This window comes from Mauremys reevesii, linkage group 6 (genome assembly GCF_016161935.1).
Source record: "Mauremys reevesii isolate NIE-2019 linkage group 6, ASM1616193v1, whole genome shotgun sequence".
Taxonomy (NCBI): Eukaryota; Metazoa; Chordata; order Testudines; family Geoemydidae; genus Mauremys; species Mauremys reevesii.
This window is the reverse complement of record NC_052628.1, coordinates 33,294,762-33,320,130: the sequence shown is the minus strand read 5'-3', so window position 1 is coordinate 33,320,130 and position 25,369 is coordinate 33,294,762. Positions and strand designations below refer to the sequence as shown.

The 25,369-nt window shown below is 43.1% G+C and overlaps 1 protein-coding gene across 1 annotated transcript in view; it reads right to left on the bottom strand.

Annotated features, from left to right (window-relative positions):
- Positions 1 to 25,369, bottom strand: part of IL31RA (interleukin 31 receptor A) — a 93,555-nt gene that overhangs the window by 54,782 nt on the left and 13,404 nt on the right. The window contains 3 exon segments of the mRNA XM_039543823.1: positions 1,810 to 1,930; positions 3,663 to 3,959; positions 8,222 to 8,306. Coding sequence (XP_039399757.1) covers positions 1,810 to 1,930; positions 3,663 to 3,959; positions 8,222 to 8,306 — 503 coding nt within the window.

Sequence of the window (25,369 nt, the reverse complement as noted above, 5' to 3'; positions counted from 1 at the left end):
CTCAAGGGTTAACACACTGCTGTTAATATAGCCTCACACTCTACAAGGCACCACGAATGGAGAGAGGAGACACAGCATGGCAGAGAGAGCCAGAGACACACACCGTGTGTGTGTGTGTGTGTGTGTGTGTGTGTGTGTGTGTGTGTGTGAGAGAGAGAGAGAGAGAGAGAGAGAGAGACACACACACACACACACACACCCCGCGTGAGAGACAGAGACACACACCACGTGTGTGAGAGAGAGACACACACAATGCCCTTTTAAGTACCCTGACTCCACTCTACGTACACTGCCTTCTTAAGTAGATCAGCAAGCTCCCTCTGTCCTGAACCCTGTCATGTCTCCCCCATGCTCTGTGGAGATGAGGTACAAGAGCAGAGGCAGGAGTGTGTGGGGGAACAATACGCTGACATTAGCACCCTTCTTCCCCCCTGCTCCCCCACACAGCAAGCAGGAGGCTCCCGGGAGCAGCTCCAAGGTAGAGGGCAGAAGCAGCACATGGCAGTGGTGGGAGGGACAGCTGAACTGCCGGCAATTGATAGCCTGCTGGGCGGCTGCTGCACAGGGAACTTAGGGGAACGGGGAGCTGAAAGGGGGATGCCAGCCAACCCCAGTTCCAAGCCCCCACCACTAGCTCCAACGGGCTGCTCTTCCTGCAAGCAGTGGACAAAGCAGGTGGCTGCCAAACAACGTCATAAGGAAGCATTGTGCATCTTTAAACGAGCATGTTCTCTAATTGATCAGCAATGCAACAATGTTAACCGGGACGACATTAAGTGAGGAGTTACTGTACATAATAACAAGTTGATGTCGCTTTGGTCGACTTACCGCAGTGTCTACACTGCGCTGTGTCGACGGGAGATGCTCTCCCGCCAACTTCCCTTACTCTTCTCAGGAAGGTGGAGTACACAAATCAATGGGAGAGCGCTCTCATATCGATTTAGTGTGTCTTCACCAGACCCGCTAAATTGACACTCACTCCATTGATCGCGGCAGTGACGATCTATCGATAAGTGTAGACATGGCCTTACATACAATACTCCTGTTAATACATCCAAGAATATTAGCCTTCATCACACGGTTGGAGTTACAATCAAGAACTACACTATGTGTTCTAACAAAATACAAATACATTTATAATACTTATAATAAATAGTGGGATTTACACTAGTTATGCTCCAAAGTGCTACAATGTACCCTTCTTATGAGTAAGCCCACAAAAGTTCAAGGCTTGAAATTAGAGATTTGTTGGTACTGCTTTGAGCAGTGGATTGGACTATATGACCTCCCTTTGGCCTCTTCCAACCCTAATCTTCTATGATTCTATGACTTATTCCAAAGCATTCTTATGTGTAAGACATATTACTATAAAATAATCAAATTTTGTGTAGCCAGACAGGATGGTAGGGAGCATGTTTTAAGTGATTTTCAGTTGAAAGCCTTGAAGAAAAAAATCATTTATTTATTCCCATAATAGATGCAATGACAAGGAAAGTTTCTTCACACTACTCCACCAAAATGCCTCCACCCTGACTTTGAAGCACAACATTTAGTGTGAAAAGGTCAGTTAGGTCTCCATATACATTCAGTTCTTGATTTCTTTGGTGAGATTGCAAATAAGGATATAAATGCCAAATTATTATATGGATATTTGCTCATTAAATAGTGGATTAAAAGCATTAATTTATTTCACAGAGGAGACTAACAAGATAACAGAGTAGAATAACTTTTCTCATTACAGGCCTCAAGTTAAACTGGTGACCAAACAGTGACAGTCTTCATCCACCATAGCCAAAGTCCTATACTTACCGCTTTCTAACAAGAGTATATTTTGTTGTAAGATAGGTTTCTTTTCCTGGAATCCAACTGCAAGTAAATTTAACATTGTAATGGTAAATGCAGGAAATATTCCCTGGTGTGCTTGGTGGAACTATAATCAGATAAAAAAAGAGAATTAAACTCTAAGACAGAAACATATAATTGAATACTGTACAGAAATAGTATGATCTCAGCCAGTCAGAAGGCTTAGCTTCATGGCAAATTTCAGTAAATTTACAATATGCATATCCCTACTTTGACTCACTACTGCCCTTAGAACTCAAACAAATGTTTTTAGCCAAATCAATTATCAAAAAATATATAACTAAGCATTTTGGTATAATAAAAAACAGCAGGCTTGAAAGTACTTTCAGTAGCAATCTTATCTTGGGCCAATAAACACATAGACCTTCAGTCTCAAAGTTTATTTTTCTCAGATATATATTTGTGATTATCTCTTTAGATATAGATATACAGATAGATATAGATATATCTTACTTGCCTTGTAAATAAGATGCACCCTCAAGTTTTCTACTATATTACAAAATCAAACCATAGAACCAGTGATAATATGATGCAAAGGCAGGGAATTAACTCCCTTCTTAGACTTCACACATGTATACTGAGTTGGGGCTGAAGGCCAAATTAGCTGTTTGGAATAAAGGAAGGAAACTCCTTAAAAGTGTAGTAGTCAGAGAGAGAAGCAGCCAGCTTCTGAAAAGGCAGAGTTCCTACTGGTTCCTTCTAAGCATCTTTGACTCCACATCCAGTAATATCACTGATCTAAGGACCTTGCATGAGCCTTTGAGGGTTGGGGGAGTTACCTATATTATTTGTCAGCATCTCACACTAAAGAGAATGCTGATTTCCTCCATCTCCTAAGAGCTAGAATACCCCTCCCCTAAAAAGGAAACCCGCTGTAACCTTTACAGTCGGGAGGCATCTAGGATAATATGAGACTCCAAAGAGGTTTCTGTGCCAAAACCAGGCTCCCCATACGGAGGAATGGGAGCTGAGTAGGATGGAACTAGTCTCAATGGAACAACCCAACTGAAGTACTCCTCAAACTAAAGCTGCCCTCCCCCACCCAAGGTAACAAAAGCAATGGACCTCTCCTTTAATAAAGTGCTTGTGGCACACTGGACTTCCTGCCTTCTACTCTCCTCTCTAGTGGTGGACTTCGCTGCACTGATCCTTGGATCCAAACTTTACTGAAGCATTGGCCCCCTCCAATGCTTAATTTGTACTGAAAGAGGTGCCAGAGCTCAAGCAACTAGATGCCAGGGCTCAAGCAACCTTTTTACTTTCATAGCTGATGCGGCAAGCCCAGAGGTGCCATGACTCAGCCCCAGCAAGCCCTGCCAGAAATTAAGCACTGGCCCCCTCTCACCCTTAAGCAAGAATCTGTAGATCCTGCCTTAATTCATCCCCAGTCACAGGAGCTTTAGACTGAAATGCATGTTTGTGCAAATGGTCATCACTTTCAGACAGCTTATAGGACAATTATAATTTGCTGGACAAGAGGAGCTTACTCAGTATCTTCCCTGGAGATTGTTAGGGTAGGGTAGACTAGATGTAACACTTTAGCATTTAAGAGCTTGAACAAAAGCCCACGGAAGTCAAGAACTATGAACACGCATCAGCAGGGGAAGCAGGTATTCCTCTGTTGTTTCAGAAAAATAGAAAAAATGCTTGTACGTAAATGTCCTAAAAATACAACAAACTAACAAATGGACTAATAATTTTAAAACATTTAAAAGTTGTCCACTATAACTATTAAGGGTATCATTTACATTAGTATCTTTTAAACCCATTTAATTTCAAAATCATGTAATTCTACTTACAGCCAGATTTAACTTTGGTGTGAACCAGAAGTTGTTCTTTATCTGGATATTTAATTAAGCATTTCACATGTGCACTTTCCTGGGTGAAATTATGGATGGTTACACCAGCAACAGTTTCATTGATAATGTTGTAGTTTTCTTGTGCAATCAAATTCTGATTCAACTTCCAGATAACATGACTTGCATTTCTGTAAGGCATGTCATAGTTTCCCAGAATGCAAAGAAGTTTTAAGGTTGAACCTCTTTCAATTTCAGCAGACTCAGGAGAAATGTAAGCATTTCTCACAGAATTTCTATCTAAAAAAAAAAAAAAAAAAAAGTCAGACTATGGGTATATCTACACTGTAATTAGACTCCTGTGGTTGGCCCGGGTCAGCCAACTCAGGCTCGCAGGGCTTGGGCTAAGGGGTTGTTTAACTGTAGTGTAGATGTTTGGGATCTCTGGGCCCCCACAAGGGGTGATGGTCCCAGAACTTAGGCTCCTGAACATCTACACTGAAATTACAAATTAAATACTTCATTAGTTTTATTTTTCCATGTATGTAATGGCGTTAGTTGCCATTGGATCATTAGATGATCCTGAATGGGAGAACAAGCAGTTCACATCATAATCTCCATTAAAATGCATTCCTTACTACAGTAAAGCTTGAGAACTCCTGGTGTCAAATTTACACAGTATCCTACTTCAATTCATTCAAACAGGTGGAGCACCTTGTAAGTTAAACTATTTTTCTACTCAAATGTCATTCCCAGATCTCAAGGAACAGTTGTCACCACAATCAGCAACCCAGGTCCTGCATTAAGATAATTCATTCATTAAAAGGTGAAATACATTTCTCATACTAACACAGAAGTGAAAGAAAAAACTTGAAACACCAAACTAAAGTAGCAATAAGTACAGAACCATAATACATTGTTGAAATAGTATGTCCACAGTCTGATTCCAGAAAATCCTCTTAAATATATCTCCTATCCCTCTGTTCTGGTCCTATTTGCCAATTAGGGATTAAATAACGTGCAAAGCAAAAATTGCAAGAGAACTAGGTGGCAGGCTGGAACAAACTAGTGCCTCAGAGCCCTGTGGACCAGCATTCAAGACCCATAGGCCCTGACATCACCCGCATCCTCAATAATAGTCTAAATACTAAGATGGGTGAACTTGAGTGCCTGGTATTAAATGAGGATATTGATATAACAGGCATCACAGAAACTTGATCTAATTATGACAATCAATGGGACACCATAATATCAAGGTACAAAATATATAGGAATAACAGAATAGATTGGGCTAGTGAGAGAGTGACACTATTTGTGAAAGAAAGCATAGTGTCAAATATAGTAAAAATCTTAAATGAATCAAACTGTCCCACAGAATCTCTACAGCTAGAAATTCCATACTTGAATAATAAGAGTAGAGCAGCAGGAATATACTACTGACCACCTCATCAAGATGGCAATAGTAATTGTGAAATCCTCAGGGAGATTTAGAAAAACTACAAAAATAGAAAACTCAGTAATAACGTGGGATGTCAACTATCCCCATATTGACTGGATACATCATCTCTGGACAGCATGAAAAAATAAAGTTTCTAGACACCATTAATGACTGCTTCTTGCAGTAGTTAGTCTTGGAACTCACAAGGGGAGAGGCAATTCTTGGTTTAGTCCCAAGTGGAACACAGGATCTTGTCCAGGAGGTGAATATAGCTGAACCACTTGGTAAAAAATATATATATATATATATAATTAAATGTAACATCCCTATGGGAGGAAAAATACCAAAGAAGCCAATCACAGTAGCATTTAACTTCAGAAAGTGGAACTACACAAAAATGAGGAAGCTAGTTACATGGAAATTAAAAGGAACAGTCACAAGAATGAAATGCCTGCAAATTGCATGGGAACTTTTCAAAAACACCATTATAGAATCTCAAATTAAATGTATACCCCAAATTAAAAATAATAGTAAGAGGACCAAAAAATTCCACCATGGCTAAACAGAGTAAAAGAGGCAATTAGAGATGAAAATTTGAAGTCAAATCGTGCTGAAGAAAATGGAAAGGAACAAACTCTGGCAAATCAAGTGTAAAAGTATAATTATGCAGTCCAAAAAGAATTTGGAGAGGAACTAGCAAATGACTCATAAACTAACAGCAAAAAAATTTTAAGTACATCAGAAGCAGGAAGCCTGCCAATCAGTGGGGCCACTGAACAATCAAGATGCTAAAGGAGCACTCAAGAAAGACCAGGCCATTGAGAAGAAGATAAATTACCATAAATCTTTGCATAGGTAATCACAGCAGACCATGTGAGGGAGACTCCCCACCTGAGCCATTTTTAAGAAACAAATCTGAAAAACCGAATGTAAGAGAATACACTCCTATATTCACACCATACACCTTATTGTAATAATCTTTGTGCAAGGCATGCCTTTCAAGATATCATTTCAAAATCCATAATTTGCTGGTCAATATTGTCCCAGTACATGTGTGGCAACATTGTATGTGAAGTTATAAAATTCCCCTGCACGGTGTTATTAACACATGTTCCAAATGTCACAGCCCTGCCCAGATGGAAGTTGGTAAACAGGTCTGTCATAAACAAAGGAATGGGTGCTCTACTTAATTTGCATTTAAGCAGCAAACAGAGTCATCAAGCAGGAAGTGAAGATGAAAAAGTTCAAACAGGTGAAAAAAAAACAGCAGAGAATATCCATCCACATAATCTCTTTGGCTCATGTGTCTCAGGTGGAAATGTTTTTCAAGAGGGGGCCTGAAACTATACAAAGGAGGGACAAACACACCAAGGCATCCCTCTTTCTCCCTCCCCCCTTACCTATCGCACTCACTTCACCTGAAGAGACAAAGGAAGCAGGGGGAAGGGTACAGAACGAAACCATTTGTGATCATTGTATTACAGCTAGCTGAGCCATGCATCCTGCCCCTAGAGGTTGCCATATGTTTCATATCTCATTATAGGTGGGGTTGGTATCACAGTATATTATTAAGGTTGTCTGATACTTCCTATTATAATATCCTGTTTCAGTTGCTTATAACTTTGCCAAACTAATTTAAGATGCACAGGCAATCTTAATTCTGACAATTCCTAACTTTTTAGTACTTGACTTTGCAACCTCAATAATGTTCTTTTAACATAGCTGATTTTATAAACACACACACACACTCCTTCATTAGAATGACTAGCTCTATGAATATGAAAATAACAAGCAGATTGGGTGGTGGTCTGGCACTTTAAGAAGTGCTCATTATCTAGTTCATTCAGTGAAATAGTCAAATTTTGTCCCAAATGTGTGTCATTTCCCTCTATACTACACACTATTAACCCAGCTCTCCTCTCAAACACCCTGTTTGTTAGGGAAGTGGCAGAAAGCAAATTTCCTTTGCTTTTCAGTGGTGTTTGTGCCCCATGGTACAGGACAACACTAATGTGACTAAAATGCAAAGCTTCCAAAACTGCTTTCATATGTAGGTGATCTTTTATTCCTTTTTACCCCAGCAAAGGAACTCATCTCTTCCATGCTTTCTGCTGTTTTTTTCTAATGCCATATGTTAACCTACATGTATGCATTTAGGTAGGTTGAATCGTCTATTTACTTCTTTTGTTACACAAGTGTCCAAATCAAAGATTTTAAATACTGGTTGCATAGTGATGTATGTGATAGGTTACTGTTCAGCTGTACAGCTGTACATTCTGTATCCCTTCCATAGAGTGTTCCGGCTTCTGAAGACATTTGTATATTTCTTGCATGCAACTCAAAGCCAAAAAGAGACAAAAAATCCTTTTAAACGTGACCTTGTTGCCTGTCTTGTGATTACTTTAAAATCTTTGCAAAGTGATGCATAATAATTTGCATGTGAACTGCCAATTTAGCCACTAAAGACTCCCTATTTTGCCAAATTAGCAGTGTTATTTCCTGTTCTAAGGATAAAGGAAAATTGGAATCTCAAATACTATTTTGCACTGACGACAAATACCAACTCTTTAAATTGGGGGCAATATATGAGCATTAAGGTTTATTAAATTTATCTCTGAATAGGGAATATTTGGCTGTACACATCTTGCCTGTAAATATTAAATACTGTTAGTTCACATTTGTTTAGTTTAAAATTCTCCAAAAAAGCTGCATCCTGACTGGCGGACAATGAGAAGCTTTGTCATGGCTTTTCGATACAGATGTCCTCTTCTTCCCTAAGCGAAAGAATTATCTAATTAATGTGGTTTGGTCTGTGAGTTTATAATGAGATTAAGCAAATACTGATATTATATTTATCTGCTTTCTAACTGTAAATTGAGATCAGCTACAATATCTGTGATTACTTCATTTGTTGCTCTATGCTACTCCACAAGTACCATTTCCAATTAACTGGGATACAGCTGAATACAATTAGATATTTAGTACATACCGAATCGAAATTCTAGTGTTTTAAGTGTACTTTTTCTATTCAGTTACTCTTGAAAAGATAGCAGATTTTCTTTTTCTTTGGAAAGATTTCTTAAAATAAAACACAAGTTAGTAATACAGAAGTGTTTCATCCTACCTGCTTTATAGATTCTGCAAAGCACAGTAAATATCCAAAGCAAACAGTAGAACATTTTCTTTACAATAACTGGGAGCAGGGAACACTGTAATAAAATAGACATAAAAAGTTATTTATTTCAATTGATAGGGCACCTCCTCCACCTCTCTCAGTGCTGTACACCACTACAATAATCCAAACATAAAATAAATACAAAGGTAAACTAACATTTATTTTTAAGTCTTTTTTCCAGTTGACTATATTTCCCAAAGGAGGAAGTCAAATTAATAATGTTTTGCCTTATTGGAATCCCTAATGTTATGCCTACTAATTTAGAAACTTCCTCACATCATCTTATCAACAAACCTCGACTCTGTTCAGAGAATCATACTTTAACAGGAAGGATGTGGTACATGTGTCCCAATATATGCATTAATAAGCATTATGAAATCAGTTACTCTATTGGGTATTATAGGTCAATACTGCAGTGTAGTTACTGTACAGTAATAAGCTTAGGATAGGCACTTTTTAGGAAGATATAACTCAAAATAAAATCTCTTAGAAGGGTTTTCTTTTCTTTCTATAAAAGGGGTTAGCGCCATCCATTAAGGTCTTAATTCAGCAAAGCACGTTACCATGTGCTAAATGTTAAGCATAACCCCCAAAGTCCCACCAAAGTCAGTGGAGCCATTCATCTTCATAAGTGCTTTGTTGAAACACAACTCAGATGAGTTACTGATGGACAGTAAAAGTTCAAGTGTAACATGCTGATAATAATGTTGTTATTTCCATGTTATATTTATTTCTGCATACACTGAAGTTATCCTGGATTTTAAGGGGCATATGTTATTTCCACTCTCTCCCGTGTCAGTAATGGATGATTTTTTGCCTTGACTATTTCCTGTCTACTAAATCCTCTGATTTTTTTTATTATTCATTCATTAGCATTTTCATCACTGAGGGAGCCAATCAGAATCAGGGCCCTGTTGTGGTAGGGGTCATACAAAAGCATACGAAGACATAGGGAGTTCACAATCCAACAGCTTGCAACCATGCCCATCTGAATACAGATCACTGTGGACCGATTCAATTTTAGATGCATATCTACAGAATTTAGTGACAGATCTCCGTAGCAAAGAAGAGTTGAGTTGATTTACCAAAAGGCTTGGTACGTTCTAAGTAAAAAGCCAAGGCTCTCCGGATGTCCGGAGGGCCTTAAGACGCCTCTCTTCACTGGTTTTATGCAGTTTTGGGACAGAATACTGGGAGGAAGATGTCCTGGTTCATACGGAAGGTGGAGACCACCTTTGGCAGGAAGGCCAGGTGGGGCCTCAACTGAACCTTATCTTTATAGAAGACTGCATACAGAAGTTCTGAGGTCAAAGCTTTAATTTCAGAGACCAGATTCATCTTCCAACCTTCAGATGAGAGCGGCCAACCACCAGGCTCTCCTTGGCTGATATGACTTTAATATGTGGCAAGCAATGGCCAAGTTTGAAGGGTTTCTCCCCGAGGCTTCGACAGGACTCACGTCACCTTGCCCGACAGGTGGGGCAGGAAGACTCCGCACACCAGCCAGACTGCTTGGAGCTCTTTGATGTTTATGTGCAACTGCGCCTCCTCTGTGTACCACATCCCAAGTCTGGAGGACACTGAGATGTGCACCCCAGCTGACGTCCAAGACGTCCGACACCAACTCGATAGAGGAGGGTTGTTGAACGGAACCACCTTCAGGACTGTCCTGTGGTCGGTCCACCATCGCAGTGAGGTAAGTATCGCCTGGGGAATGTTAACTATCTTTTCCAGGGGGGTCTCGGGACTGGGAATAGACCATCCCCAGCCATTGTTGCAGGGGCCACATCCGGAGCCCAGCATGGCAGACCATGTAAGTGCACGCTGCCATGTGACCCAGCAGGTGCAGGCAGACTCTGGCTGTTGTCAGATACTTCCATGATGAGGTTCGTTAACATGTGGAACCTTTCCAGCAGCAGGAACACTCTGGTGCAGTTCGAGTAGAGAACTGCTCCAATTAACTCTATCCTCTGCACCAGCACTAATGTCAACTTTTTGTTGTTTACCAGTAGGCCCAGAGAGCGGCACGTGGCTTGAAGCACCGTGACATCCCTTTGGACTTGAGACCTGGAGCTGCCTTTGATGAGCCAGTCATCGAGGTACAGGTAGATCTGGTTACCCCAACACCTGAGGTAAGCAGCCACTACCCTCATGCACTTGGTAAACACTCTGGATGCTGTCACCAGGCTGAATAGGAGGACCGCAGACTGGTAGTGGTGGCGTCCCACCACAAACCGGAGGAAGCATCTGTGCCCTTGAAAGATGGCTATGTGGAAGTATGTGTCCTTCAAGTCAATGGTGGCATACCAGTCTCCTGGATCCAGGGAGAGGATTGTGACGTTGCACGCTATATGATTTTATGAAATGAGTTTGAATATAATGTAACTGAAATATGCTTCATGCAAAAGGTCTCTTGTAAAGTATCATTACAAAGCTTACAATCTATGGAGTGTGATCATCCTATTTGTATAAATGTATTGGGGTTGGGGAGAGAGGAATAACTCAGTGGTCTGAGCACTGGCCTGCTAAACCAAGGGTTGTGAGTTCAATCCTTGAGGGGGCTATTTAGGGAACTGGGGTAAAAATCTGTCTGGGGATTGGTCCTGCTTTGAGCAGGGGGTTGGACTAGATGACCTCCTGAGGTCCCTTCCAACCCTGATATTCTAAGATCACTCTTGTATCAAACCAGAAATATAACTCTGAGGGCCTATTGTAATTATGCAAAGTGTGGGCCATTAATGGTGGTTTGGAATCTTGATGACTCCCATTAACCAGGACAATTGTCTTTAGATGGCTCTGTTTTACTGGTAAGTCTTCCTGTATACATTTGTGCTGGCAAGCAAGTAATGAAGTCTTACAGTGACATGTGATGTCACCTGAACTGGAATCCATCTTTAACCTGGTGCTTTTCCATTAAGGAGGGTTGGGAACCCAGAGGGACAAAGGATTCCCACCTTATGCAAAAGATATATAAATGGGTGGAAGAGAACAGACAGGGCAGCCATCATGAGAAATCCCCTAGCTACCACCTGAGCTGGAACAAGGGCTGTACCAGGGGAAAGGACTGTGCCTAGACTAGGAAGGCATCTAGTCTGTGAAAGAATCTTATTGAAACATCTCTGAGGGTGAGATTTTATCTGTATTCAGTTTTCTACTGTATTAGGCTTAGATTTGCATGTTTTATTTTATTTTACTTGGCAATTCACTTTGTTCTGTCTGTTACTACTTGGAACCGCTTAAATCCAACTTCCTATATTTAATAATCACTTTTTAATTATTAACCCAGAGTATGTATTAATACCTGGTGGGGGCAAACAGCTGTGCATCTCTCTCTATCAGTGTTATAGAGGGCAAACAATTTATGAGTTTATCCTGTATAAACTTTATACAAGGTAAAACAGATTTATTTGGGGTTTAGACCCCATTGGGAGTTGGGCATCTGAGTGTTAAAGACAGGAACACTTCTGTAAGTTGTTTTCAGTTAACTCTGCAGCTTTGGGGCACGTGGTTCAGACCCTGGGTTTGTGTTGGAGCAGACTGGCGTGTCTGGCTCACCAAGACAGGTGCTGGAATCCTAAGCTGCAGACGGCAGGAGAGCAGGAGCAGACGTAGTTTTAGCACATCAGGTGGCAGTTCCCAAGGGGGTTTCTGTGATCCAACCCATCACAGGGATGATAGAGGCCAGGGAGACCATGCACAACTTTAGCTTCTTTAGGTACTTGTTGAGGTCTTGCAGGTCCAGGATGGACTGTAGACTGTCCTTGGCCTTTGGGATTAGAAAGTACGGGGAATAGAACCCCTTGTTCCTGTACTTGAGAGGAACTTCTTCCACTGCACCCAGCTGTGGCAAACCCTTTACCTCCTGTGCAAGGAGACTCTCCTGAGAGGTGTCCCTAAAGCGGGATGGGGAAGGTGGGTGGGAAGGGGGGATAGAAAGGAACTGGAAGGCATCAAGGATCACCCAGAACTCCTTCTTGGAAGCCTCGGGGAGAAACCCTTCAAACTTGGCCATTGCTTGCCACATATTAAAGTCATATCAGCCAAGGAGAGCCTGGTGGTTGGCCGCTCTCATCTGAAGGTTGGAAGATGAATAAATCTTATATCCAGAGAGATCCAGGCTCCTCGAGTCTTTATTTTTGGGGGGTGGTCATGGGTTGTCCTTGCCTCTCTTTGTGGTTAACTGCCTCAGCCACAAGGGAATTGGGTGTAGTGTGGGAGTATAAATACTCATGCCCCTTGGTTGGCACAAAGTACTTGCATTCGGCCCTCTTGGATACAGAGGCCAGGGAAGAGGGGGTCTGCCACAGGGCATTAGCGATTTGGAAACCCCTTCATGAAGGGATAGAGCCACCCTGCCAGGAGCTGAGGTGCAAAGGACATCAAATAAAGGCCTGGTCTACACTAGGAGTTTATGTCAAATTTATCAGCGTTAATTCGATTTAACCGTGCAACCGTCCACACCAGGAAGCTAATTAGTTCGACCTAGAGGGCTCTTTAGTTCGAATTCGGTACTCCACCCCGACGAGGGGAGTAGCGCTAAATTCGACATGGCTATGTCGAGTTAGCCTATGTGTGGACGGAAATCGACCTTAGTAGCTCCGGGAGCTATCCCACAGTGCACCACTGTGTTGACGCTCTGGACAGCAGTCCAAGCTCAGATGTTCTGATCAGCCATACAGGAAAAGCCCCGGGAAAATTTGAATTCCTTTTCCTGTCTGGCCATTTTGAATCTCAATTCCTGGTTGGACATCGGGGCGAGCTCAGCAGCACTGGCAGCGATGCAGAGCTCTCCAGCAGAGGAGTCCATGCAATCTCAGAGTAGAAAGAGGGCCCCAGCATGGACTGACCGGGAAGTCTTGGATCTGATCGCTGTGTGGGGCGATGAGTCTGTGCTTTCGGAGCTGCGCTCCAAAAAACGGAATGCAAAGACCTACGAGAAGGTCTCCAAAGCCATGGCACTCAGAGGATACAGCCGGGATGCAAGGCAGCGCCGCGTGAAAATCAAGGACCTGAGACAAGGCTACCAAAAAATCAAAGCGGCAAACGGACGCTCCGGAGCCCAGCCCGACATGCCGCTTCTACGAGGCACTGCATGCCATTCTCGGTGGGTCTGCCACCACTGCCCCACCAGTGACCGTGGACTCTGAGGATGGGATAGTGTCGACGGGCAGTTTCTCGGCGATGTTCGCGGATGGGGAAGATGAGGAAGGATTTCTGGAGGACGAGGCAGGTGACAGCGGTTACAATACTGCTTTCCCCGACAGCCAGGATCTCTTCATCAGCCTCACAGAGATCCCCTACCAACCCTCCCCGGCCGTTAACCCGGACTCTGAATCAGGGGAAGGATCAGTCGGTAAGTGCTATAAACATGTAAACATTTATTTTTTTAAAAACAGGAATAAAAACTATATGAAAAGAAGGTCAATACATATAGGGATAGAACAGAAATCCTCTTGGGAGAGTTCCACGAAGCTCTCGTAGAGGTACTCAAAAAGCCTCCACAGGAGGTTCCTGGGGAGAGGTGCCTTATTGGGTGCTCCGTGGAAGCACACTCTTCCGCGCCAGGCCATCCTGAGGTACAGTGGGAGCATTGCCTCGACGAGCATGGCAGCATAGGGCCCTGGTCTGTGCAGGGATTCACGCAGCATGCGCTCTCTGTCTCTCCTAGTGACCCGCCTCAGGGTGATCTCGCTCAGCGACTGCTGCATCTAATTAGGGGAATTACTGTAATGTTACTATTGTGAATGCTTGACTTTTCCTTTGCATAACAATGACCGTTGTTTAACAGCCATGTGGTGGAGGCTGCAGAGGAAAAGCATACAGGGATCTTTCTCGGGGACAGCCGCGAGGGGCTGGAACAGGGTCAGACTTTATGCTTTCCAGATTGCCTGCAGCAGGAGGGCACTGCTATCCATTAACTGTTAAGCAGCCTAAAGTTTAAGGCTTACGAGGCCTGGCTGCCACACGGATTCTGCTGTCCTGTCCCGCTTGTCTGATCTCCAGTGCAAGACCCCAGGCAATGAAAGCGAATGCCGAAAATTTGAACTTGTCCTGAGAGCACATGAGATAGGTGCCCTGTATGGTCTTGTTCACAGAAACAGACTAGACTGTGTTCAGTGTTCGCAAACATGTATCTTTGCAAGGAAATCACTTCCTTTTTCCCATCACACAGCTGCGGCTCTTTCCCGAACTGCCCCGGCATCCCCCCCACAGAGGCTGGCGCAGATTAAGCGGCGAAAGAAAAAGACTCGGGACGAGATGTTCGCTGAACTGATGGCCTGCTCCAGAGCCGAGGCGGCCCAGCAGAGCCAGTGGAGGGAGACCCTCTCTCAGCAGCAGCGCTCACACAGCGAACAGGAGGACAGGTGGCGGCAGGAAGACCAGCAGGCGACTCAAACGCTGCTTGGACTAATGAGGGAGCAAACGGACACGCTCCAGCACCTTGTGGATGTTCTGCAGGACCTCAGGCAGGAGCAGAGAGCCCCCCTGAACTGTATCTGCAACCGCCCTCCCCCGCCACAAAGTCCTGTCCCCCCTTCACCCAAAATCACAAGAAGGAGGGGCGCTAGGGGCCGTGAAAACTGTCACTCCACCCCAGCAGAGCGCTCATGTAACAAACAGCTCTCATTCCCTAAAGTATGAGAATTGCTTCCCTTCCTGGCTCACCCAATCCAAAATCCCAGTTTCATCCCCCAACTGTGTAGTTGAGTATTAAAAATAGTTTGCTGTTCATTACTGTTTCCGTCATGTTTCTTTGCAGAAGATTTTTTGTGAAGGGGAGATAGGGGTTTGTTAATTGCATAGGACAGCCACCATTACCAGGGTACAGACATGGGGGCAGGATCAACAGCAGGTCACACACAGAGTGCAGTCACTAGGCACCCGGGTCACTCTGGGAGGTGTCTGCTGCCCCAGGGTCCGAGCGCCTGGCATCCACAAATGGCAAGGCAGGCTGCCCTTACCATGCCCTTCCACCCTAGCCATGAGCCTCTTCGATGCCCTGAGCCCCAGCCAGAGCCCTCATCCCCCTACACCTACTCACCCTTCCCACACACCCCTCACCCCTTCCTTCAAACCCACCCCTTCCTGCACACCCTCCTGTAACCGTCCTCCCCCCAGAGACCGCTGTAGGAGCAGGAGCCTGTCAGTCCTCGAGTGTAGAAGCGGTCTGTACATCACTGTACACCGTACCCACCACAGTCTGCGTCCCTGTTTGAACCCTTTAACGTGAATTCATTAGTAAAGAAAACTTTGTTAATTAAAAATGTTCCAATAACTTTATTTTTAAACGTCTGTTGGAAGGGGGGAAACCTGGTGAACGGGGTATGTAACCGCTGAAAAAAGTCAATAGTAACTGAAACAGGGGCAGGTTCATCTTCTCTGTAAAGAGACTGGACAGTCATAGGTTACCCTGCTCTCTGAGGAACCTAGCTTTCAAAGCCTCCCGGATGCACAGTGCTTCCTGCTGGGCTCTTCTAATCGCACGGGTGTCTGGCTGAGCGTAATCAGCAGCCAGGCGATTTGCCTCAACCTCCCATCCCGCCATAAAGGTCTCCCCCTTGCTCTCACAGAGATTGTGGAGCACACAGCAAGCTGCAATAACAATGGGGATATTGGTTTCGCTGAGATCCGAGCGAGTCAGTAAGCTCCTCCATCTCCCCTTGAGACGTCCGAAAGCACACTCCACCACCATTCTGCACTTGCTCAGCCGGTAGTTGAAGAGCTCCTTGTCACTGTCCAGGGCGCCTGTATAGGGCTTCATGAGCCAGGGCATTAGCGGGTAGGCTGGGTCCCCGAGGATCACTGTAGGCATCTCCACATCCCCAACACTTATTTTGTGGTCCGGGAAGAAACTACCTTCCTGCAGGCGTCTAAACAGACAAGAGTTCCTGAAAACACGCGCGTCATGAACCTTGCCCGGCCACCCGACGTAGATGTTGGTAAAACGTACCCTATGGCCCACCAGTGCTTGCAGCACCATTGAAAAGTAGCCCTTTCGGTTAATATACTAGCTGGCCTGGTGGGCCGGTCCCAGGATAGGGATGTGAGTCCCATCTATAGCCCCACCGCAGTTTGGGAATCCCATCGCGGCGAAGCCATCTATGATGACCTGGACGTTTCCCAGGGTCACTACCTTTGAGAGCAGTAGGTCAACGATTGCGTGGGCTACTTGCATCACAGCAACCCCCACGGTAGATTTGCCCACGCCAAAGTGGTTCGCTACTGACCGGTAGCTGTCTGGCGTTGCAAGTTTCCAGAGGGCTATGGCCACTCGCTTCTGCACAGTCAGGGCTGCTCGCATCCGGGTGTCCTGGCGCTTCAGGGCAGGGGCCAGCAAGTCACACAGTTCAAGGAAAGTGCCCTTACGCATCCTGAAGTTTCTCAGCCACTGTGATTCATCCCAGACCTGCAGCACTATGCGGTCCCACCAGTCTGTGCTTGTTTCCCGGGCCCAGAATCGCCGTCCCATAGCATGAACGTGACCCATTGCCACCATGATCTCCGCGGCGCGGGATCCCGCGCTTTGTGAGAGGTCTGTGCCACTCTGACACTTCATGTCCTCACCGCGCTGCTGGAGCCTCCTCGCCCGATTTCTCAGCAGCTGACTGTGGAAGAGGTGGACGATAAGGTGCGAGGAGTTGACAACGGCCATAAGTGCAGCGATGATCGCAGCGGGCTCCATGCTCACAGTGCTGTGGCGTCCGCGCTGTCACTGACCAGAAAAGTGCGCTAACAGATTTCCTGCCGGCGCTTTCAGGGAGAGAGGGCAGGAGTGACGGTTGAATGACGACAGTTACCCAAAACCACCCTCGACACATTTTTCCCCCAGCAGGCATTGGGGGCTCTACCCAGCATTCCAATGGGAAGCGGGGACTGCGGGAACTGTGGGATAGCTGCCCAGAATGCACCACTTCCAATGTCGACGCTTGCCCCGTTAGTGTGGACTCACAAAGTCGAATTAGTGTCCTTAGTGTGGATACACAAATTCAAATTCATAAGGTCGAATCCACAAATTCGACCTAAGTTAAATCGAACTACTCTTGTAGTGTAGACATACCAAAGAGTCTGAGGGCCAGAGTGAGTGCCGACTCCATTAGGAGTGCTTTCAGATGGATATCACACTCCTTCTTTGTCCTAGGTTTAAAGAATTTGCAGATATGGCACTTGTCGCTTATGTGCCCTTCACCTAAGTATCATATGCATATGCCGTGGGTGTGTGGATCACTGATGGGCACAGGCCTTTTGCAGCAATAGCAGGGCTTAAAGCCTGGGGACCGAGGCATGCCCTGTCCCCCAGCTGAGACCTGTTCAGGACTAATGAACAGTTGAGAACTACTCCTAAGGATAACTAAGAAACTACTAACTATATACAACTATACTACAGGTTTTCAAAGTTCACAAGAACAGAGAATGAAACAACACTAGCCAAAGCAGCAGATGTTCAGGCATCATCACTGGCGGCAAGAAGGAACTGAGGGTGGGGGAGCCGGTGGCGCCCCTTATACCACACCATGCGGGAGCCACTCTGGGGGATGCCAGAGTCGGTCCCCTACTGATTCTGCTGAGGAAAAACTTCCAGCACTGGTGCATGTGGCGAGCACACACACACCTAATATAGAATGGACATGAGCAAGCACTCAAAGAAGAAACAGACATGATTGCTATAAAAAATGCCACATTAATGTTTAGAAAGTAATGTGGCACCTTCAGGAGTGGCTCAAACAGAGGGCCCTACTAGCACCGAGAACCAGGCAAGATCCCATAAAAGAACTTTATGCACTTCAGGAGGAGGATACTTTCATAAGAAAAAAAACACTGGATATCTTGTCTGCTCCACTAAGGATGCTAAACAAAGCACCAACTTGATTTTTGAGGGACTGAACTGCCAGGCCTAGCCTGAGTCCATATTGAAGAAATGTGAGAATCTGTGGGACCTATGTAGTAGTGGGGGGTGAGAGCTTTGTCCTGGTACCAAGGGGTAAGCCTTAACCTGGCCCTTGAATACATAGAAGATATAATAAATAGTAGATTTATTTCCGGAAGGTAAAATAGTGGTTATTACCTCTCTAAATAACCTCTTTGACTTAAGAGGCTTTGATTAAGCACCAGTCAGCTACATTCAGAGTGTCTGGATTCAGATGCATGATTGCACTTTGTAATATCTACCATCTGCTTTCTGTCCAGAATGGAGATGATATTTGTACCATGTCCAGGAAATCAAAGAACTAAGATCTCCTTAGCCAGAATGAGGCTACCAGAATTACCAGTGCTGCAACACTAATGGTCTTCAGTAGCATTACGGTGAAGAGAGGACAAGGGAGTGAAAGCATATAAGAGTCCCTTTTGATCATCTTTGGAACAAGGCATGTGTTGCCTTCGCTTTATGATCCCATCAGCAAGAGCAGAACATTGAAATCTTGTTCATTGAGGTAGGCAAACAAACATCTGTTGCTAGAAGACCAAATTTCTTTACCAGGAAATGGAACACCTCTGTGTAGTTCACTTTCTGAATGATCCAACTTTTGCCTGATAAGCCAGAAGGCCATTAACATTCCATTTTCCCACAGAAGTGAAGGGAGTGAATTGACTGCATATTATTCTCTGTACAGTCAATAGGAAGTGAGCTTCTCTCTGCAGGACTGTAGACCTTGTTCTCCTTTGTCTGTTATGTAACATGGCTGGGTGTTATCTGTCACGATCAGTGCATGAGGGGAATCAAAACATGTGAGTAAAGCCTTGAGAACAAAGATTGCCCTGAGCTCTAGTCAAATTATGCTGTGCTTGCTCTACTGTTTGGACCAGATCCCTTAGACAGTTCTTGATCCTGTGTGAGTGCCCCTTGCCTCCAGGCTTGCATCTCCGATCATTGTCCTGACTGGTTTGCCTATTTGAAAGCCTGACTTTAATCTACTTGGACTCAATCACCATCTGAATGAGCTGAGAATCCTCCTGGCAAGAGATACCTTTGCTGAGGCATGAATAAGAGATAGGTGAGAGAGTTTGTATAAGGCATAAACAACAAGGAGTCCTTGTGGCACCTTAGAGACTAACAAATTTATTTGGGCATAAACTTCCGTGGGCTAGAACCCACTTCATCAGATGCATGGAGTGGAAAATACAGGAGCAGGTATACATACATGAAAAGATGTGAGTTGCCTTACCAAGTGTGAGGTCAGTCTAATGAGACAAATAAATTAACAGCAGGATACCAAGGGAGGAAAAATACTTTTGAAGTGGTAATAAGAGTGGCCCGTTTCAGACAGTTGACAAGAAGGTGTGAGTAATAGTTGGGGGAAATTAGGTTTAGGTTTTGTAATGACCCAACCACTCCCAGTCTTTATTCAGGCCTAATCTGATGGTGTCCAGTTTGCAAATTAATTCTAGTTCTGCAGTTTCATGTTGGAGTCTGTTTTTGAACTTTTTTTGTTGAAGAACTGCCACTTTTAGGTCTGTTATTGAGTGATCAGGGAGATTGAAGTGTTCTACTGGTTTCTGAATGTTATGATTCCTGATGTCAGATTTGTGTCCATTTATTCTTTTGCGTACAGACTGTCCAGTTTGGCCAATATACATGGCAGAGGGGTACTGCTGGCACATGATGGTATATATCACATTGGTAGGTGTGCAGGTGAACAAGCACCATGATGGTGTGGCTGATGTGGTTAGGTCCTATAATGGTGTCCCTTGAATAGATATGTGAACAGATTTGGCCCCGGGGTTTGTTGCAGGGTTTGGTTCCTGGCTTGTTTTGTGTTTTGTGTGTGTGGTGTGTAGTTGCTGGTGAGTATTTGATTCAGGTTGGGGGGCTGTCTGTAAGCGAGGACTAGCCTGTCCCCCAGAGTGTGTGAGAGTGAGGGATTGTCCTTCAGGATAGGTTGTAGATCCTTGATGATGCGCTGGAGAGGTTTTAGTTGGGGGCTGTAGGTGACAGCTAGTGGCGTTCTGTTACTTTCTTTGTTGGGCCTGTCTTGTAGTAGGTGACGTCTGGGTACCCTTCTGGCTCTGTCAATCTGTTTCTTCACTTCAGCGGGTGGGTACTGTAGTTTTCAGAGTGCTTGATAAAGATCCTGTAGGTGTTTGTCTGTCTGAGGGATCAGAGCAAATGTGGTTGTATCTTAGAGCCTAGCTGTAGACAATGGATCATGTGATGTGGTCTGGATGAAAGCTGGAGGCATGTAGGTAAATATAGCAGTCAGTAGGTTTCTGGTATAGGGTGGTGTTTATGCGACCATCGCTTATTAGCACTGTAGTGTCTAGGAAGTGGACCTCTTGTGTGGACTGGTCCAGGCTGAGGTTGATGGTGGGGTGGAAATTGTTGAAATCTTGGTGGAATTCCTCAAGGGCCTCCTTCCCATGGGTCCAGATGATGAAGATGTCATCAACGTAGCACAATGTAGAGTAGGGGCGTAAGGGGATGAGAACTGAGGAAGCATTGTTCTAAGTCAGTCATAAAAATGTTGGCATACTGTGGGTACCAATAGCAGTCCCCTGACTTGAAGGTATAAATTGTCTCCAAATCTGAAATAGTTGTGGGTGAGGACAAAGTCACAAAGTTCAGCCACCAGGTTTGCTGGGATGCTATCGGGGATGCTATTCCTGATGGCTTGTAGTCCATCTTTGTGTGGAATATTCATGTAGAGAGCTTCTACATCCATAGTGGCTAGGATGGTGTTTTCTGGAAGATCACCAAAGGACTGTAGTTTCCTCAGGAAGTCAGTGGTGTCTCAAAGATAGCTGGGAGTGCTGGTAGCATAAGGCCTGATAAGAGAATCTACATGGCCAGACAATATTTATATCTGCTCCTGTATTTTCCACTCCATGTATCTGATGAAGTGGGTTCTAGCCCACGAAAGCTTATGCCCAAATAAATGTGTTAGTCTCTAAGGTGCCACAAGGGCTCCTCGTTGTTTTTGCTGATACAGACTAATATGGCTACCACTCTGAAACATGTATAAGGCATGCAAAGGAATCCACATATTGCAGTATTTGGGATGGCAGACACTGCACTGAAATACAAACCAAAAAACCTTTTTGATTGCTTTTACAGAAATAGTTAACAAATCTTAATGTTAGATGGAGGGGAAATATTTGCAAAAGCTAACAAAACCTATGTTTTTGTTGTCCTAGCTCAAAGTCTTGCATTAGCACATTAGTTACAAGCCCATTGTTTCTCTTCCTCATTTGCAGGAAGAGAAAGAGAAATCTGCAAATGAGGAAGAGAAACAATGGGCTTGTAACTTTTTTTTGCTTGTTAACATTCTCTGATTTTTAGTTTGTTTTTAAATAAGAAATTAAGGTAATCTGCCCTGGAACACACTACAATGACTGGAGAACCTCACAAGAGTCAAGAGAACTAAATTTGAGCAATTGCTTAAAATTCTTGGTTTGTTTTTTTAATACATATTTAATTTCAATTACTAACATTTTGGATACAGGATACTCTTTTGTAAAGAGTGAAGAGTTAGAGCTCAAAATAAACATACTTAAAAACCCCCAGAGGTCATTTAGCAAAAATAGGAAGTTTAGACATGATGTTGCTGATATTTCTAAGATAAAAAACAAGCAAAAAGAAAAGTTAAGAACCTTTCAGGTTTTCATTTTGCATCATAAAGAGGCAAAAAAAAGGCACCCTTTTAGTTTTTAACAGACCCTTTGGATGTCAATTACAGGTTCTTTTTATAGAGGTGTTTGTATCCTGGTCAAATTCCCACTTGAGTAATTATCTAAATTCTCACAGAAATTTCAGCTAAATACCACTCTTCACTTCATGTCAAAGTGCTCTATAGTGATAGTGGTGTTATCAAACAGTTGTGTTCTACATCAGAGGCTGTCTTTCAATACTAAGTGGGGTGGTTCCTGTACCACGTGTTCAAAAACTATGAAAATAACTTTTGATTCCTTCAATTAGTACTAAATAAATAGGTTTATAAACATTACCAATGCTTACCTAGTTAAATGTAAACAATTTTCAAAATGCTCATTACAATTATTGTGGCACTAATCTTGCAAACATTTATGTACATGAGGGGATGACTCCTCTGTGTGATGTTAAATATGTGTGTAGCTGTTTGTATGAAAAAGCTTGATAAGCAGCCAGTATTCAACAATGAAGATAAGTGTAGCTCTTCTCTAGTTTTTGCTCTTGCAAATTCTTAATGACTAACAGCACATACAAAAATGTGGGGAAAATTTTGTTCTCAATTTACTGCATTTGCTTTTCCAGTAAATTAAGACTTTTCAGCTAAATATGTACAACAGATTTTTGTATCAACTGGGTTAACCATTTGAATTTCACAACCTTTGACTAAAAGAAATAAAGTTGAGTAACCGGATTTCCCCCTGATGTTTTAAGTCACTGAATAACTATATTTAGTGACAAAAAGGCATTTAAGAGCTACAATAAGAGTAAGAGTTAATGACATGCCAGAATCAACTGCCAAATTTATAGGAGTAGTTCAAAAATATGCAGGTATATAAAGGGGGTTCTGAGAGAGAGATTAAAAATAAAACAGAAGGAGCAACACCACCTGCAGGAGACAGCTTTTGTACCTATTGCTCCATGGATAAAGTGTTAATTGGATTCCCTACCTTAAAAAGCCACCCCAACTAATCAGAAAGTAATGCCTAAAGGCCAGCCCAAGGAACTTCAGATGCTCGGCTCTCCCTGTGCAGGATATACACAATCCTCACTGAAGTTCTAGGAGTGGGAGAATTTGACCTCCCATACCTTGGAAACAGTTTCAGAAGCATGAATCAAAGAAGCGTATGGAGATTATGAATGTCGACAAAAGTTAGTTCAAGACTTTCAGCAAGCCCACAAAATGTGGTAGGTGGACGCTGACACCAAAGATGACAAACCAGTTCATGCAGAGGATGACCTCTGCTGGCAGCATATGCCCTTCTTCATCTGGGAATCAAATTACTAATTCTGCACAGGTCTTTGATTAAAGTGTTGCAAAAAAACCAAAACACCACACACGCAGCCCCATGGCTGGTACCTGAACATGGGAATTGTCATACTGGATCAAACCCATAGTTCTAGTCAAGTACCCTCTCTCTAAGAATGGCCAGCACCACATGCTTCAGAAGAAGGTGCAAACAACTCTGTTAAAGGCTGCCTTAAACACTGAAGAATGAAGTTTAATATCCAATTAAAATCTATTTTTATTATTACAGGCTGGGCTGCTAGTACTATTATTAATGCAGCCTGACACTTCTCATTATAAAACTCTATTTTCAATTGGTTATACCTCTGCCAAACTAACTGTTCGGGCTGAAATTTTATATGCTAGTTATCTACCTCAGACTGAATTATTCTGGAAAATTTCAGCTAAAACAGTTTAGCGATTTCTGAGAACAAGCTTAGGGATATGTAATTGTTTTGCATGTTAGAAATTCTTTAGGGATCTTCTTTGAACAGCTCTAGTGTCCCCATACTTTGGATCAGGGACTTGAAATTTTGCAGGGAAGTGGCCTTTGTATCAGAGATGTGTCTGGTGCTGCCCTTGTCAAAATTCTGCCCAACTGGCCTGTAGCGAGGAGTAGGGTTGACAACTTTCTACTTGCATAAAACTGAACACCCTTGCCCCACCCTTCCTCTGTTGCTTGCACTCCCCACCCTCACTCACTCATTTTCACCAGGCTGGCTCAGAGGATTGGGGTGCAGGGAAAATCAGGAAACTAGTTGGGTGTTGAATAAGTATGAGAGTTCGTTTACCTCTTCCAATCTATGAATAAGAATGAGGTATGACAAGATGAGATCTACAATTTTTAAAATCTTTGAAGGACACGATGGCCAGAAATAATCAGTTCAATTCACTAGTTACAGATAATACTTCCTTCATTTAATAAATCTGTTAATTTTAAATGCAAAGCATGTTTTGATAACTTCCTTTTTTTAATATAGCACATTTAAGATTATTTTTATTCGTTAAATAATACTATATTTAAAAGCTTCTGTGCATTTAATTGAATTCCAATTTCCATCCAAATGTACTTTGACAAAACATCACAAATAAAATATTAAATCAGAGTGCATAAGAGATATGTCAGTCACTATTTTTTAACATAAGAAATGTAAAAATTAAGAATCTGAATAATTATATATTTTAAACTATATGACTGCTTAAATAAATGTATACAGAATAAACATAATGTACCCTGGTCATCAAGAAGTACCACCTAATTTAGTTTAAAGGCTATATTTAGTTGCAGATCAACACGTTTCAATGGCTATAGCTACCAATGAGAATCAACCAATCTTTAGGAAGATAACTAAAAAGTACAAATGCAAAACAAGATTAAAATGATTTAAATTAAGATTTCCCGTTTGATTTAAATCAATGATTTAACTCAATCCACTCTGCCTGACACTGATGATGCTAATCCTACAGAAGGCAAAGGTGCCAATGCTAATACATGGCAGGAGGGAGAAGGATAGCTCAGTGGTTTGAGCATTGGCCTGCTAAACCCAGGGTTATGAGTTCAATGTAGGGATCTGGGGCAAAAATTGGTCCTGCTAGTAAAGGCGCAGTGGGCTGGACTCAATGACCTTTCAAGGTCCCTTCCAGTTCAAGGAGATTGGTATATCTCCAATTATTACCTATTACATTGAATCACAGAAATGTAGAAGTGGAAGGGACCTTAAGAGATTATCAAGTCCAGCCCACTGTGTTGAGGTAGGACCAAGTATACCTGGATCACCAAATAATTGTCCCGTTCTGTTCATTCCCTCTGAAGCATCTGGCACTGGCCACTGTCAGAAGACAGGATATTAGCTAGACACATCATTGGTCTGACTCAGTATGGCTGCCTTATGTATGTTGATCATTTTAGACCATCCCTGACAACTGTTTATCTAACCTGTTCTTTAAAAACCCGCAATGATGGGGATTCCACAACCTTCCTTGGTAGCCTATTTGTCTTTAACTATCCTTATGGTTAGAAAGCTTTTCCTAATATCTAAACTAGGTCTCCTTTGCTGCAGATTAAACCCATTACTTTGTGTCCTACCTTCAGTGATTAATTGTTTTCCATATCAGCTGTTCTCTTTATAACAACCCTTAACATATTTGAAGACTTAGCCTTCTCTTGGGC